Below are 16,394 nucleotides of genomic sequence, written 5' to 3' on the forward strand. Positions count from 1 at the left end.
ACACACATTAGAGGCTCCTCCCAGTCTCCCGGAGGCAGCTGTGTTCCTGAGCCTTCCCTAGTGTTCTGTGAGCTCCATGACTCAGCAGCCACCAGACCTTGTGAGTGTCAGGAAGGCTCCCCGTGGCCCAGCACACAGTACACTGAGGTTCTCTCTTCTGCCCTTCTCTCTCCACACGTCTCCCTCTGGAAATCCATTTGGTTTCATAGTTTCCGTTTGCAGCTGAATTCAACAGAAATGCCCTGCATGCTACGCTGCAGGCACTCGTCTGGCCAATTCTCAGCTGTCTTTACACCTCAGGTCTTCTTCTAAGCCCAGGCCCGTGGTCCCGGCTGGTCACAGGATGAATATTTCCACCTGGACATCTATCTGGGGCCTTACTTCTCCAGTCACATTCCCTGCGAACCTCCATGCTCTTCATTTAATCAGAAGACTCTGAATAGAGCAGATTATCCTCTATAATGTGGGTGGACCTCCTGCAATCAGCTCAAGTCCTTAAGGCAGTGGTTCTCAACCTTGGCTGAACATTAGAATCACCTGGGAATCTTTTTAAAATCCTGATTTCTGGGCCTCATCCTCCGGAAATTCTGTTTCTTTGTTACTAATGTTGTGGCCCCGCCCCATAAGAAAGAAACAGAATTTCTGGAGGATGAGGCCCAGAAATCAGGATTTTAAAAAGATTCCCAGGTGATTCTAATGTGCAGCCAAGGTTGAAAACCACTGCCTTAGAAAAAGGACTGAGGTCTCCGGAGGAAAGAGGGAATTCTGCCTGCTCTCCACCTTTGGATTCCAGTCGCAACATCAACTCTTCCGTGGTTCTGTTTCTCTGGAGAACCCTGACCAATACACTGGTCCTGCCTCCTAACCCAGCTTCCTGCCCCTGTACTCACTCCCCTCCAGTGATGCTCACGGATTCTCTTGTAAAGTTCATTTGCCTACGACCATCACCAGATCCCTATTGTTTATTAATTGATAGCTGTGTCTCCTAAACTTCAAATGTTCACATACCTTCCCTTGAGCTTTCAAGGTCCCCTCTAGACAGTTACTGATTTTATATTTTCCTTTATATCAACCCTTCTCGGGGATATCTGCATTTTGTCAGGAACCCACGGGTTTTAAGATTAAAAGCTCTTGCTGCTATAGTATGGGTCTCAATCCAAAGGCGAAGAACCGTTTAGTGGAACTAGACTTTCCTCGTTCCCTGAAACCGCACAAGCTGGTCCTCTTGACTTGCAGCTCAGTTTCTAGGCTGGTGAGTCCCGTGCAAGATTGGGAGGCATGACGGACTTCACACTAGTCTGGGGTCAACGCTGCAGAGGTGGTGCCTTCACGCAGCCTGCCTCTCCGACTGCGGATGCAGTGAGGACTGTACTGTGTGGAGTGTGCGAGTGAAGAGAAAAGAGGGCAGGAGGCCAACCACCCGAGTTTTCATCATGTACTCCTCGTGTTTGAAGACGTCCCATTTCATGATCCTCTATCACGTCTGTTCTGAGGAAAAATACCAGAAAGAAATTGGTAGTTCCTTTACACCAGTTCTCCCCTCTGACAATACGAAGTGACTTAGTCACTTCGTGTGAGAAATAAAGCAGTTGATTCACGGTGTTGTGACCCTCTTGTCATTCTGCTTCCTTTTTTCCTGTCCTCTATCAACACAGACAGCCTGGGAAGGACAGATAGAGAAGAGCCCCTGAGGAACCTGTAAGTAAACTTTCAGGATAATTTTATTTTCGAAATTGCCTTTTTTTTTCCCCAAGAAAAAGTTAAATATTAGTACAGCAGAATAAACAATTGAGGCCAGAGGGTATTTTAATCCCCCTCTTCTGCCCCCTGACAGTTTACCTACCTACAAAATGATCAGAAAGTCTTTGTAATGCTGGCTGAGGGATCTGAGTACCCTCATTTCAGGGAAGAGCTTGGCATGAATATCCTCTTGACAGAGTAGCTTGCGGTGACTTAAGCTTCTCCCCAGCCTTTGGGGGAAGTAATCCCTGTTGGCCCAGCCTCGGGTGGGGCTGCCCTGCCCGTCTGGGACGGCGCCCCGGGCCACGCACATGATGGACTGAACTGTTCCGTAAACGTTCTGTTTACCTGGTAGCTTTCATTAATCTTTCCTTTCTTGTGTGAAGGTTGCTTTCACAGAGGCGGGCACTTGCTGGCTTTCTCAAGGCAAGGATGATTAAAACCAAGTTCTGAGGGATTCATTCCGCCTCAAACGGGCGCCTGCTCGAGCTATTTTGGCAGGCTGAGAGAACAGGATGTTCACAATCAAATGATAAGTTTGCAAGAATTTTTTTTAAAAAGAAAGAAAAAGAGAAAAGGACAAGAAATGCTTTATTCTTCTTTTGCCCCAGTTACAGGCGTGGGACTGCTGTGAAATGCCAGCACCTGGGGCCAGCTCTCCGCTCTTCTTTCCTTTATTTCAGAGACTGTTGGGCGGCAGGAACCTTAGCACCGGGCCAGCCCAAGGGCGCTGAGGTCTGGAGAGGTGAAGTGACCTGTCCAAGGTCACACAGCCCGCTCTGGGGGAAGGCAGACTCGACCACAGGTCTCCCTGCCGATGCCCCTTTTCTATTCCGCTCTGTCCTTTGTCCACATTTCCTTTAAAATGGGATTCCCATCAAGCCCCGAAGACAGTGAGAGAGGCTGGTGGGTTCAGACGAGGTTCCCACAGGGGATCAGCAGGGCGGGCTGCAGGAGCACCTCAAGAATAGAGGGCGTGCCCATCTGGGTGGATTTTCCCCAGGGGGTCTGCAGACTATCTGGGCTTGCTGAATGTAAGCCAATGGCTTCTGCATGGGCGCAGGGGCAGAATGAGTTGGTCTCACTTCCTGGAAATTTCGGGATGTCAGCCAAGGCGAGTGCTCCTCCAGTGGGCAGGGGGAGCACTAGGGCAGCTCCCAGGGTCCTCCCCTCCAGGTCCTTGCGGTTGGCCAGCGCTGGGGCAGCCCGGTGATGTGCATCTGCTACATCCCCCAGTCTAGAGGCTCCGGGTGCGCCACTCACTCGGAGGTCCTCGGTGTTCTTTCAGGGCCCAGTGCCATGGCTGCTGCCTTGGCCTCGTATGTGAAGCAGGGATGGGTTCTTTGCACCTTGAGAGTTGATGGGTGCTCAAAGGACGGTGCTCGGAAATGTTGGTGCCCTTGACTCCCTAACAACGTGGGTGACTTTGGGGGTGGGGTGGTGGCTGGGAGCCCATGCCCTCCATGCCTGGGCTTTTGTTGCTGCCACTGACATTCTGCCCCAGTGTGTGGGATGGGGGGGAACACTCGAACCCACTGTGTATGCCCCTCCCAGCTTGTGCGTGCACCTCGCAGCTGCTGCCTGCTAGCATGTGCGGGCTTGATGGAGAAGCGTGGCCACTTCTGTTTCCCATGGCAACAGCTGAGCTCTGCGTGAAAGTAGGTAAATGTGCACTCAGGCTGGAGACACAGGCTGCGAGGTTCCGCATGGCTCGTCATCGCCAGCCCTGTCCCTTCCCTTGTTCCCATGCACTCAGCCACACAGAACAGCCTTCACCCCGTGAGGGAGAGACGGGCCTCAGCTTGCGATTCTCTCCTGTGGGCTCCGGCGTGGTCCTCCCCCTCCCCCTGCCGACTGCTGTGTGGTGCAAAGTGCAGGTTAGAGATCGAGGCAGGAAAGTGGCAATGACTCTGGGATATGCTGTTGGTAAAAGCAAGAAGCAGGTATTGGATGCACAGGAGACAAGGATGTTGAGTCAGGCAATAAAAATTATTGGTAATGGAGGCAACATAAAGAGAAACTGCAGGTTAAAGGGACCAGGTGAGCCTTTCAGAAGCTGGTGGAAGAAGCAATGGAGAGGGAGGGAGGGGCTCAATCTACTAGCACAAGGGAGGTGAGTAAAATAGAATCAGAGCTTTGGGGGCAAAAATAAATATTCCCATAAGGCATAGAGAAAAAGCCTTATGCGTGAGACTGGAAACTGGCCTGCAGCATGATTTTAAAACGTCCCAGGGGCAAAAGAGGGAAAGGTAACTCAGATCAGCGGAGAAGAGGAAGGATAAGGTGGGGAGGGAGGCGAGGCAGAGAGAAGACGAAGTCATGTGAGGATTCCCCAAAGACCATGGGTTGCAAACTGGCTACCAGTGGACACAATCAGCCAGAGTGTTTTAAAAATAATTTGAGTCTACTTAAAATAAAATAAGAAAATCAGATGTCACCCAAAGAAATCTAGATTTCAGCTTTTCTTGAAAAAAAAAAAAAGAATCAGGAAATCTGGCAACTCTACAACCTTGTCTCTGTACCACCTGGAAGAAAATTTGTTGGCGGGGGGCTGCTGCTCGGGAGCTTACACTGGGGCCCAGGCTCTCCACTGCCCATCGCCTCATCCTCCTCACCCCCCAAGAGTATCTGTCTCCTGATGTCCTTCGCTCCAAGGCATCTGTGTGACCCCCGCAGGCATCTGCGATGCGGAGTGCTGCCCACACCGCTCTGGCTTTTCAGTACAGGAAGAGCTCAACAGAGTTGGGGCCAACCCTGAAGGCACCTCCCATCCCGGACCCTGGGCTGCGATGCAGAGTGCTGCCCACACTGCTCCGGCTTTTCGGTACAGGAAGAACTCAACAGAGTTGGGCCAACCCTGAAGGCACCTCCCATCCCGGACCCTGGGACAGATAGCTCGGTTAGGAAGAAGGCTCTGCAGCCTGGACCTCAGACCAGGGTGGGCCTGACCCCAGGATGGAGCCCCGCAGCCAGCTGGAGGGCTTAGGGAATGTGTTGGCAGGGGAGGGGGAGGCCACCAGACACAGATGACAGCGAGGGGAGAGCTCCTGCTGGCATCGGTGCATCCGCATTTCAGGATGCATCCGTGACTGGGATTCTGGGAATGTGTTTCCACCAAATTTGGAAGCTCCTCTTTGAGGATCATGTTAAAGAGGGTCTGAGAAGCTGCCCGTCTTGAACCTTCAGTGTCACTTAAACGTGGGTTAGAATCCTGGCTCTTCCCCTTAGACTGTGTGACCTTAGGCAAGTTCCTGAACCTCTCTGAGCCTCACCTTCCTTATCTACAATGTTTAGATATAGTCCAGAGTTTCTGAAGATGAACAATAATGTGTCTCAGGCTTGAAAACAGTGGCCAGGCGCTCAGTCAACAACTTGCTAACGGTCCATGATCATGACTCTTGAACTAATTCTTGGACAGAGGCACAGGCTATACGTTGTCCACTTCCCCACTTATGTATTTTGTGGAACCTGAAGGCAAATTTGTTGTGTGGGAAATTGAGCTCCATTTAGCTCGGGAGCCCTGTTAAGGATTTTTAAACGGGGTTCATGAACAGTCAGCCATGAGACATGTGTGTTGGGAAGTGTGTCACCGATGGTGCAGAACTAGGGGCTCACTCCCAGCTCACCCCCAACACCAGGACGGCTGGGCCAGTCCCTTAGCCTCTTTCACTTCCTCACCCGTGGAGACCAGCCGGCCCGGCGTCCGTCATCAGCCACAGGAGACGGCTTACATGACATTTCTTTAAAACTGCAGAAAGTTAAAAACTCACCTCCTCAGCGGCACTAGCCCTGTGTCGAGTGCTCAATCCTTACGCGTGGTTAGTGCCCAGCCTATTGCACAGCACAGACCTAGGACATTTCCCTGGTCGCAGAAAGTGCGAGGGGACAGAGCTGAGTACCGGAGCTGCTGTCCTGGGCTGGTCCCGTTGAGAAAGAAATAAAGAACCACCTTGTCCAAACCCCGATTCCCTGATTAGCAGAAGAGGGAAGAACTGGGGTATGTGGAGAAAGATGACAAGCAGCAGTGACTGCGCCTGCGCAGGAGCAAGAGGGAGCCGCCCGCAGGCATCTGAAGGGACACGCAAGACATCCGTGTTGGTGTCTTTTGGTGACATGCTGTTTTCAGCACAGACACAACGGGGAGGATATTAGCGCTGTTGCTTGTTAAGAAAACATGTGCCTCTTGCAGGACAAAACTGCAGTCATCTCTCTTATTTAAGTGGTATTAGATTTTATTGCCGAGTGTTCAAATTTTAACGTGTCCATGAATCTGTTTCTTATCTTCAGAGAAATATCTGAGTGAAGAACACACTGTACAAAAGAAGGAAAAAAATGAATCTAAAATGTGCATTATTAATTTTTTAGGAAGCAAGCAAAATGGCGCCTCCTAAGGGGGAAGAGAGAGAAATAAAACGGCTGGGACTGGACCTCAGGTTTGCTTTAGAGAAAAGGCTGCTGATTTGAGACACACCCTTACAGGGCCAACTATGTTGATGAGAGAAAACACTGAGCAGACGGAAGTGGGGCTGTGACCCACAGGTCGGTTGTGGGATGTGTTTGCAGCAGGTACGCAGTGAGCTGAGCATCCTGTCACGTAAACGAGCCGTGGAATCCGGGCACGATGCAGGCCACAGGGAGCTGGCCAGGAGTCAGAGAGACCTGGTCTGAAGCCCGTGCGGCCGCCCACTCTCTGTGCGAGCGCTGACACATTGCATGAGCACGCTCAGCCCCAGTGGCCCTGTGTGAGCACCTGTCTCCAGAGGCTGCAGGCAGACGCTGTAGGTAAGGTGGCCAGGACACAAGAGGCAAGTGATACCTATTAGTGTGTCGGTTAGTCAAATCATGGTTCGGGTCCAATCCAAAGCCAGGACAGAGAGAGAGAATAGGGACACACTTAGGAGGAGAGGCAGCCCCTCCTGACCTGCTCTGGTGTGGGTAGCCCTGCCCTGCTCCCTGCTGACTGCTGGGGTCCTCCAGCGCATGCACGCAGTGAAGCAGGCCTCGTCTCGCTTGGACCAGCGATGCTGGGGAAGAGCCAGGAGAACAGGGGCCCATCAGCGAGTTCAGGGTCAGAGAGGTCTGGGAGGGGACGGGTTGTGCATGCATGCAATGAAGCAGGTCTCGCTTGGACCAGCGATGCTGGGAAAGAGCCAGGAGAACAGGGGCCCATCGGCGAGTTCAGGGTCAGAGAGGTCTGGGAGGGGACGGGTGCAGGGAACACTGCCAACCTTCACACCAACCCCAATTCTGGATGGAAGCAAGCTTTCAGGAAAAAAGAACTGCATGCCTTTGCTGGGCCTCATTCTAATGACCGCTCCAATTCCCTTTCCTCCCCATAAAGTAAGATCATTCTCTTGAATCTCTGATAAGGCCAGTTCCACATGGTAATGACCTTTCTTCAACACATAATTTCTCCCCGTACCTCTTTCTGTGCTGAGCACTCCCATTCAGATTACGTGACCAGAGCTGCAAGCCCTCTAGATCATGGCTGGAGAAATTGCCACAGGTTTGTTTCTAACCTGCCTCTTTCCCCATCTCTTTTCTGCCCTCCATTAACCCCATTTAGCCTGAACCCAGATGGGGAATCATTTCCTCACCTCAGGGGGCTCAGTTCACGCCCTCTAGCCAATGCCTGGATGCCTCTCTCACACTCCGAGCGTAAGTCACTGGCTCAGACATATTGAGATTCTCCATAAATGAAGCCCCATCCTATCTCATGTGAGACGAGATAGATTTATTGATTTATTTATTGATTTATTTATTTATTTATTTATTTATTCGAGAGTGTTTTAAAATTGATCAATGCCTTCATTCAAATCCCATACATATGGTATAATGCTCATTAATGCTCACTAGATATTTTATGTCAATCAAGAAAGAAACATCTCTAATTGATTTCGTATAGTTCCAAGCCAGCCCAGGTTCATCACAGGCCTAAATCTGCATGATTGACAGGGTGGTAGCAGCACCATCGCACCTTCATTTTAATTATGCCAGATCTTGGGGAAAGAGAAGATAATTAACTCAGTGACAAAAGATTCTCGTTTCCCTTGTAAGAGTCTCGGGAGAGAACTGCGCTCAGCGGTAGGGGCAGGAGGGGGGACCCAACGGAACAGGGCAGAGATACAGTGGCCTCAATCCAGTCCCACATTGAAGATGCCCTTGGTATGCTTTCTGGTCTGTAAAATGAGAGCACAAGAAAACAGATGGCTACCAAAAAGTGACCATACTTAGTGCAGCTTATTGATTTCAGCCTGTCCATCGGCCTAGGCATTGTCTCAACCTTTAAGACCTATGATACAGTATTGCTGCTTTTATCGAGTAACCCAGCAGCACAGAACTTAGTGGCTTAAAATAAATAAGCATTTATTATTGTACACGTTTCTGTCATCAGCCGGAGGACTGGCTGGGAACTGGCTGGTCTAGGGTGGTCTGGCAGTTAGCTACCTATTGGCTGAGTTGATGCAATAGATTGGTCACGTGTCCCTCCTTATCCAGCAGCCCAACCCGTATAAGACACATTAAATAATGCCCCTCCCCAAGGATGTCTGTGTCTGGATGCCCAGAACCTGTGAAAATGTTACCTTCCATGGTCAAAGGGACTCTAGATGTGTGCTTATGTCAGCGGTTCTCAACCTGTGGGTCACGACCACTTTGGGGGTCGAACGACCCTTTCACAGGGGTCGCCTAAGACCATCGGAAAACACACATATAATTACATATTGTTTTTGTGATTAATCACTATGCTTTAATTATGTTCAATTTGTAACAGTGAAATTGGGGGTCACCACAACATGAGGAACTGTTTTAAAGGGTCGCGGCATTAGGAAGGTTGAGAACCACTGGCTTAAGTGAAGGATCTTGAGATGGGAGATTTTCCTGCATTATCTGGGTGGGCCCAGTATCATCACAGGGAACCTTATGAGAGGAAGGCAGGAGGATTAGAGTCAAAGAGAGAAGATACAAGGCGGGAAGCAGAGGTCAGAATAAAGCAGATGCGGCATTGCTAGCTTTGAGATGGAGGAGATTCCATGAGCCAAGGAATGAGGCAGCCCCTATGAGCTGGAAATGGCAAAGAAATGGATCCGGCCCTAGAGCCCTCTGAACCCAGTTTAGACTTCTGACCTCTAGAACTGAAAGAGAATAAATATGTGTTTCTATAAGCCACTAAGTTGGTGGTAACTTGCCACAACAGCAATAGACTAACACACCTGGACTTGTCAAAAAGTTAGTAGCAGGGTTCTAAGAGGAAGGCAGGACTCAGGATTGGCACACTGTCACTTTCCTCACATTCTATTGGCCAACGATGTCACAAGGCATCCCAAGCTCAAAGGTTGGAGAAATGGAGCCCACCATTTCTTGATGGATTCTATTTCTCTTACCTCTTTTTAAAAAATATTTTTTCATTGATTTCAGAGAGGAAGGGAGAGGGAGAGAGAGACAGAAACATCAATGATGAGAGAGAATCATTGATTGGCTGCCTCCTGCACGCCCACACTGGGAATCAAGCCCGCAACCCGGGCACGTGCCCTGACCAGGAATCAAACCGTGACCTCCTGGTTCATAGGTCAGCACTCTATCCACTGAGCCAGGCCAGCTGGGCTATTTCTCTCATCTCTTGATGGGAGAACCTGGAAAGTCACATTGCAAGGGGTTTGGGGACCAAGAAGGGTAAAGGATTATGGCCTTACCCCCATGCCCTTCACAAAGTGACAGAGGACATTCAAAATCAACATCTGACCCCGTCCCTTTTTCATTTCCAGGGACACAGCGAGCATGGGGGTCTGGAACTCGGGCACCCATCTCCTCCTACGTCTTTGGGGGATGTATGTGTCTCCAAGAAGCCCTGGATGGGTGGACATCCTCCACCATCTGGGAATTTGCTCTTTTGTCGCTTTCAGTTCGGTGGGCCTCCTCTCGGTGGCCTTCTCCTGGTTCCTGTCCTCGTTCCTAGTCTTCACCATCTCCTGGGCGATCGCCTGGGTTCTGCTGTGCTGCTCCAAGCACGGGAGGTGTTTCGTGGCCCTCTTCTTCCTCTCCTGTGGCCTGCGTGAAGGCAGGAACGCCCTGATTGCCGCCGGCACGGGGATCGTCATCTTTGGACACGTGGGAAATATCTTCCACAACTTTAAAGGGCTCCTGGACAGCATGACTTGCAACATAAGGGCCAAGAGCTTTTCCATTCACCTGCCACTTTTGCAGAGGTACATTGAAGCCATCCAATGGATTTACGGCCTTGCCACTCACCTGGGTCTATTTGATGGCCTCGTGTCTTGGAACCAGACTCTGGCAGTCTCTCTTTTCAGTCCCAGCCAAGCCCTGGAGGCACAGCTAAATGACACCAAAGGCCAAGTCGTGGGGGTCTTGTACCAGATGGTGACGGCGGCCGAGGTGTTGTCCTCCCTGGGACGGCAGCTACTGGCCCTCGCGGGGCTCTTGCTGGTGCTTCTCGGCACGGGCCTCTTCATGAAGCGGTTTCTGGACCCTTGTGGCCGGAAGTTTGAAAACATCTACATCACCAGACAATTTATTCGGTTCGATGAGGGGGAGAGGCATCAACAGAGGCCCTGCGTCCTCCCGCTGAGTAAGAAGGAAAGGAAGAAGTACGTTGTCATCCCGTCTTTCGGACTGACGCCTAAAGAAAGGAAGAACCTGGGGCTGTTTTTCCTCCCGATACTCACCCATCTCTACCTCTGGGTGCTGTTTGCAGCTGTCGACTTTCTGCTGTATCGGCTCATTTTCTCAGTGAGCAGACATTTTCAAAACTTGCCATCGCTGGAGGTTCACTTGAAACTGCACAGGGAGGTAGGCGCTCCCAGGCACTGGTGGGGGTATCCTGGCTCTTTGCTGGGCCGTTTGAAAATGGTCACGAACCTCACAAGGCAGGGCAGTGTCTCACCACCTCTGGGTCTCCGGCGCCTGGTACAGTGCCTCGCACGGAGAAGGAGCCCATCGGATGTTGGGTAAATTGAAGTCCCTGTGTTAGACTATATCATTCTGAACATGTTGGGTCACTGTGTTAGTTTCCTGTGGCTGCTGTAACAAATCACCACTAAGTGAGTGGCTAAAACAACACAGATTTCTTCTCTTCTACTTCTGGGGACCAGAAGTCTGAAATCAGCGTCCCTGGGCTGAAATCAGCTGCTTTGGCAGAGCACACGCCCTTCAGCTTCTAAGGGAGATTCCACTCTTTGCTTCTTCCAGCTTCTGGTGGCCGTTGGCATTCCTTGGCTTGTGGCTGCATCACTCCATCTGTCTTCACATCGCCTTCTCTCCCTCTGCCTCCCTCTCAAAGGACGCATGTGATTGCAGTAGGGTCACCAGGACAATCCAGCGTAATTTCTTCATCTCGAGGTCCTTAATGGGATCACATCTGCAGAGTTCCCCCTCCCCCAAATAAACCACATTTACAGATTTGGGGATTAGAATCTTAGGTCGTTGGGGGGCCATTTTCAGCCTCTGATAGTCAACAGACACTGAAATGTGGGAAGAGGGGTCTCTGGTGAAACACGAAGTTGATTCCTGGCATGAACCGGACAGGTCAGATTTAGGGCCTGCCTTCCTCTCTCTGAAGACTCGCTGTGCACGCAGACTGTGCGTGCCTTCTCTGAATGAGACCGCCTTTTCTTGGCAGCCTGAGTCCTTCTCAATCATAGGAGGGATCCTAATGCATCAGTGTCGTGTTTAAGAGGAAGGTCAGCCCTAACCGGTTTGGTTCAGTGGATAGAGCGTCGGCCTTCGGACTGAAAGGTCCCAGGTTTGATTCCGGTCAAGGGCATGTACCTTGGTTGCGGGCACATCCCCAGTAAGGGGTGTGCAGGAGGCAGCTGATCGATGTTTCTCTCTCATCGATGTTTCTATCTCTCTATCCCTTTCCCTTCCTCTCTGTAAAAAATCAATAAAATATATATATTTTTTTAAAAAAGAGGAAGGTCATTGAAAAAGGGCCACTAACCAAAAAATACAGCTGCTGCTAGTGTCTAGAAAAACAACAAAAAACAGGAACCAGCTACACTTTTCTTTTTTAGGCAGCTTAGGCCAGTGGCTTCAACCTTGAGTGTGTTAAGAATTTCCTGGGATCTGTAATAATATCAACAATAAAAAATACATTTTAAAAAAAGAATTTCCTGGAGTGCCCCAGCCAGTTTGGCTCAGTGGACAGAGCATCGGCCCTCGGTCTGAAAGGTCCTGGGTTCGATTGCACCCAAGGGTGCACGCCTGGGTTGCAGGCTCAATCCCCGGCCCCAGTCGGGGCATGTGTGCGAGGCAACCAATTGATGTGTCTCTCTCACATCGATGTTTCTCTCTCTCTGTCTCTCCCCCTCCCTTCCACTCTAAAGATCAATGGAAAAATATCCTGGGGGAGAGGATTAACAACAACAACAGAAGAATTTCCTGGGGTGAATGCAGCACCTTAGGCCTCAGTTGACAGAGATTTAGTTTTAAACAAGGGAGCACTTTTAATAAGCACTTCATGTGGATTTTAAAGTAGGTGGTCCATAGGCCGCACATTGAAACACAGGTTTCTCAGTGGGGTCATTTCAGAGGATCTGCATGTTGTCAGACACTTGTCTTACTTTTTTATAACCCGGAGGTTGTGAAGCTGAGCTAGTGGGACATGCACATGTCTAGTGTGTGCGTGTGTGTTCATGAGCTTGTGTAGTGTGTGTGTGTGTGTGTGTGAGAGAGAGAGAGAGAGAGAGAGAGAGAAAGGAGATTCACGCTGGGGCGGAGTGCACTAGCCCAAACAGCTGCTTCCACATGTGCTGGGTGCTAGGGAAATCTTAGGGGGGGTCGCCTGCAAACCCTTCTTTGAAGCCCCACTTTCCATATCTCTCTCTGGGCTGGGATCCTCCTTCTGCCCCACACTTTCCCGCCCCTTTACTTCTGGCTTAGCAGGGCTGTCCAGGCTCCTGCCTCTCCTCACCCTGGGCTGCTTCTCAAAGTTGATTACTCTGAACACTCTGCATCCCCTGAAGAATCGAGTTAATTACGAGAACCCTGCTGCTCCAGATATCTGCAGCAGAGTGGATAATGGAGCTTTTCAGACAGGCTTGGTCCTGGGGGTGGCTAGTCAGAGCCTCTGCCCTCCCTTCCCCTTCCATTTGCTTCCTGTTTCTCTTTTTATTTTTTAAAAATATTTTTATTGATTTCAGAGAGGAAGGGAGAGGGAGAGAGAGATAGAAACATCAATGATGAGAATCATCGATTGGCTGCCTCTTGCATGCTCCCAACCAGGGACTGAGTTCACAACCCGGGCATGTCCCTTGACCTGGGCTCGAACCGTGTCCTCCTGGTTCATAGGTCGACACTCAACCACTGAGCCACTCCTCTCAGTTCTCCCTCTCCCCCTTTATCTTTTTCCTTATCTCTCATTTATTTCTCTCTCAGTCAACACCCATGCCTGTTTTGTGAATTCTCACCATTTTAGACAAAAGGGGGTGGAGGTGGGGGTGGGGACATATCCAAGTTCTACCTTTGAAAAATGGCCCAGAAGCTTTCCAAGGACAATGTCCTCACAAATACATTCTTGGGTGTTGGGTCCTGGGGATGCAAAGATTTCTAGACCCTGATGTCTGCCATGGAGGGGCTCAGGTCCTGGTGGGGGAGGCCACCAGGTCCACTCACAGTGGCAGCAGGACATGGGCGCTGGACCAGATGTGAGGACGAGGCTGCTGCCCACAGACCTTCTCCTGTGGTGCCTGGGACACTATGCTGCCAGCACCTTCCTGAGACTGGCAGTGCCCTGCCCTTACTCCAGGAAGCCCTTGGAGGCTCCTGGTCCCCCCCATTGCCTCAGGTTTGCAAAGGAGAAGTCAAGCAGGAAGAGAGATATCAGCTCAAGGTTTTGCTAATATGTCTCTCCCACTTTCATACAATTTTAGATAAAGAAGAAACATGGGGGGAGGGGGGAGGAGAAAGAAGAAGGATGGGAAATGACCTGAACTGAGCTAGCTGGATGGGTGGGCATGGTAAGAAAAAATAGCTATAGTTGCTGCTCATTGAGCACCTACTATGTGCGTAGCATTTGTCTAAGCCAGTGGTTCTCAACCTTCTGGCCCTTTAAATACAGTTCCTCATGTTGTGACCCAACCATAAAATTATTTTCGTTGCTACTTCATAACTGTAATGTTGCTACTGTTATGAATCGTAATGTAAATATCTGATATGCAGGATGGTCTTAGGCGACCCCTGTGAAAGGGTCATTTGACCGCCTAAGGGGTCGCGACCCACAGGTTGAGAATGGCTGGTCTAGATGAACTTTTCAGGACTATCTGATGCCAGAGTAGGTTCTCTGTCCATTACTCAGTGCTGTCTTGGCAAATTGTTTACTTAAGAGAGGTAAACACATTTTAAAGCATTGGGGTACCATTTAGTCTATTGCTCAGGATTTTGAGAGAGTTCATTTGTCTTCCATATTACCCTCCACCAACCCTGTGCAAAAACGTTGACTCAATCTTTATGAAGCTCTGACTCCCAACTGCAAAGCCTCCGCTTAGATTCCTAGACGAAATAACTTCTCCCCAGAGCGAACACCCGCTGCTTTCTTATTGCAGGATTTCTCATCACTGACTCAATCGATGTGCTTGTTTCTTCAATAGCTTTAAAAAGAGTGCATGCCTTTGCTCTGGAGATTGAAATCTCTCCATTTAATTGTAGGCAAACTATCTTAATAAGAGAAAGGGAGAGGCAACACAAATACCTTTCATTGCTTAGCCACAGCACTGGGGAAATTACTGATTTCACTTCACATTTGTATAGAGGTCCCTGGTTTGGGATTTCCAGGTTCTACCCAAGTATTAGAGTAGGTCAAGGGGCCTGGTGTTCTCTGGGCATGGTTGGGCTCTTTCTGAGAAGTCATTTCCCTCTTCCTGGCCCCAGGACTCTGGGGTGCAGGGGTGATAATCACTGACTAAGTACTTCAGTCTGTTAGGTTAATGCTCCCTCCCCAAGGTGCTTAGCTTACACTGGGAGTAGTTTATTCACGGACAGGATCTGGTCCATTAATTCCCGTTTCACCAAATTAGAAAACAAATCCACCGAGAGATTAAATGACTTTCTCGGGTCAGAGAAAAGGAAGCGCTGAATCAGCGCCCGCTTCTCCTGCTGGTGGCTTGGCTGGGTCACTCAATGTCATCTCCTGCCCTCGTGTCATTTTGCAGAAGGTAACTGATTCGTTCTCTGGCCTTCAAGCAGGAAGGCATGCACCCCTCCTGAGCATCCAAGAAATAAGAAAATGTCCTATTTTGAGACCTCTAAAAATAGGGTTTTAGAGCCACTTTCAGTAAAACCTATTCTTGGTATTATTACACTAAGAATAAGCTCCCCTACCCCCAAGCTCTAGAATGTTGGCTTAGGACATCATTCAATGCCTCTACAGCTTTGCGACCTTGTGGTCTGATGGGGAGGGTATGACTGGGTCTTAAGGGGCTACACTCCAAAAACCTTCACCCCCAGCTGAGCTAAAACCATCTTTCATTAGTCCCACATGCCCCTAGGTGTAGACACAGGTGCTCCATAGAAACGGGTTATGCGATCACCTATGTTAGGATAACTCCTGGTTGAAGTTAAACAGATTTCTCCACCTTCTGCTCAGAGCCTTCAACAGTCTTATGGGCATCGTGACTCTCCAAAGAAGGGACAAGTAGTCCAACTTATTTAATACCCTCTTTCAAGGAAACGTATATTTCCACAAACCCACTTTGGAAAACGCTGCAGTAGCTACAGATAAAGCCCACCCCTTCACCTTTCTCCAATGCCAGCACACAAAAGGAACCCTGGCAGCTCCTTCTGCCAAAGCTTCCTATTTTAAGACAAATGATATGTGTTGCAGGGCAGCAGCGAGAAAGACGAGGAATGAGTATGAAATGGCGTGGATCTTGATGATTTTATTCTTTCCTTTCAGGAGCAAGGAACTCAAAACATCATTCATGACTCCCCCTTTAATGTATCTCTGTTTGAACCCAACTGCATCCCTAAACCAAAGCTCCTTCTGTCTAAAACCTGGGTTCCTCTCAGTATTATTCTTGTGATACTAGTGGTGCTAGGACTGTTGTCCTCCTTCCTGATGCAACTTAAAATCCTGGTGTCAGCATCCTTCTACCCAAGCGTGCAGAGGGAACGCATCCAGTACCTGCATGCAAAGCTACTGAAGAAAAGATCAAAGCAGCCAGTAGGAGAAGAAAAAAGGCAGCTGAGTCTGTACTTTACAAAGGTAAGGCCAAGATGAGGGTATACCTGTAAGGAAGGACATTTTGAGTTTGAAGGGCAAAATGGAATTTCAAAGCACTCTTCAACTTCACATTGGGGTTATATTCTCAACAATAGATGGGACACCAGAGGAAGAGGGGGATATGGGGGAGAGAAATTAACAGATACACATGGCTAAGGCTCCTAGTTTTGTGATTTTTAAATGCTGGTCTAGAGGATTCTACAAGATGTCCTCAAAACACTGATTTCAAGTGAGTATGTTTAGTCATACTGTAGAGAGACTATTGGGATGGCCCTTTGTAATAGCTATTAAAGAACAATGCCTAACAAGATGTTACTTTACTAGGTCAAGGAAAAATAAATAACATAGAGGGAAATATCTACTACAGCTTGGTAAACTCCAAAAAATTTGCTCATTCTCCAGAATTAAAAAAAAAGTATAT

The 16,394-nt window shown here is 49.4% G+C and overlaps 1 protein-coding gene across 1 annotated transcript in view; it reads left to right on the forward strand.

Annotated features, from left to right (window-relative positions):
• The first annotated feature begins 1,610 nt into the window (after window positions 1-1,610).
• DCSTAMP (dendrocyte expressed seven transmembrane protein) overlaps window positions 1,611-16,394 on the forward strand; it is a 16,611-nt gene continuing 1,827 nt past the window's right edge. The window contains exons 1-3 of the mRNA XM_014550285.1: window positions 1,611-1,698; window positions 9,504-10,545; window positions 15,647-15,955. Coding sequence (XP_014405771.1) covers window positions 9,517-10,545; window positions 15,647-15,955 — 1,338 coding nt within the window. The 5' untranslated portion in view covers window positions 1,611-1,698; window positions 9,504-9,516. The remainder of the gene's footprint in view (window positions 1,699-9,503; window positions 10,546-15,646; window positions 15,956-16,394) is intronic.

Source organism: Myotis brandtii, unplaced genomic scaffold (genome assembly GCF_000412655.1).
Source record: "Myotis brandtii unplaced genomic scaffold, ASM41265v1 scaffold59, whole genome shotgun sequence".
Classification (NCBI taxonomy): Eukaryota; Metazoa; Chordata; class Mammalia; order Chiroptera; family Vespertilionidae; genus Myotis; species Myotis brandtii.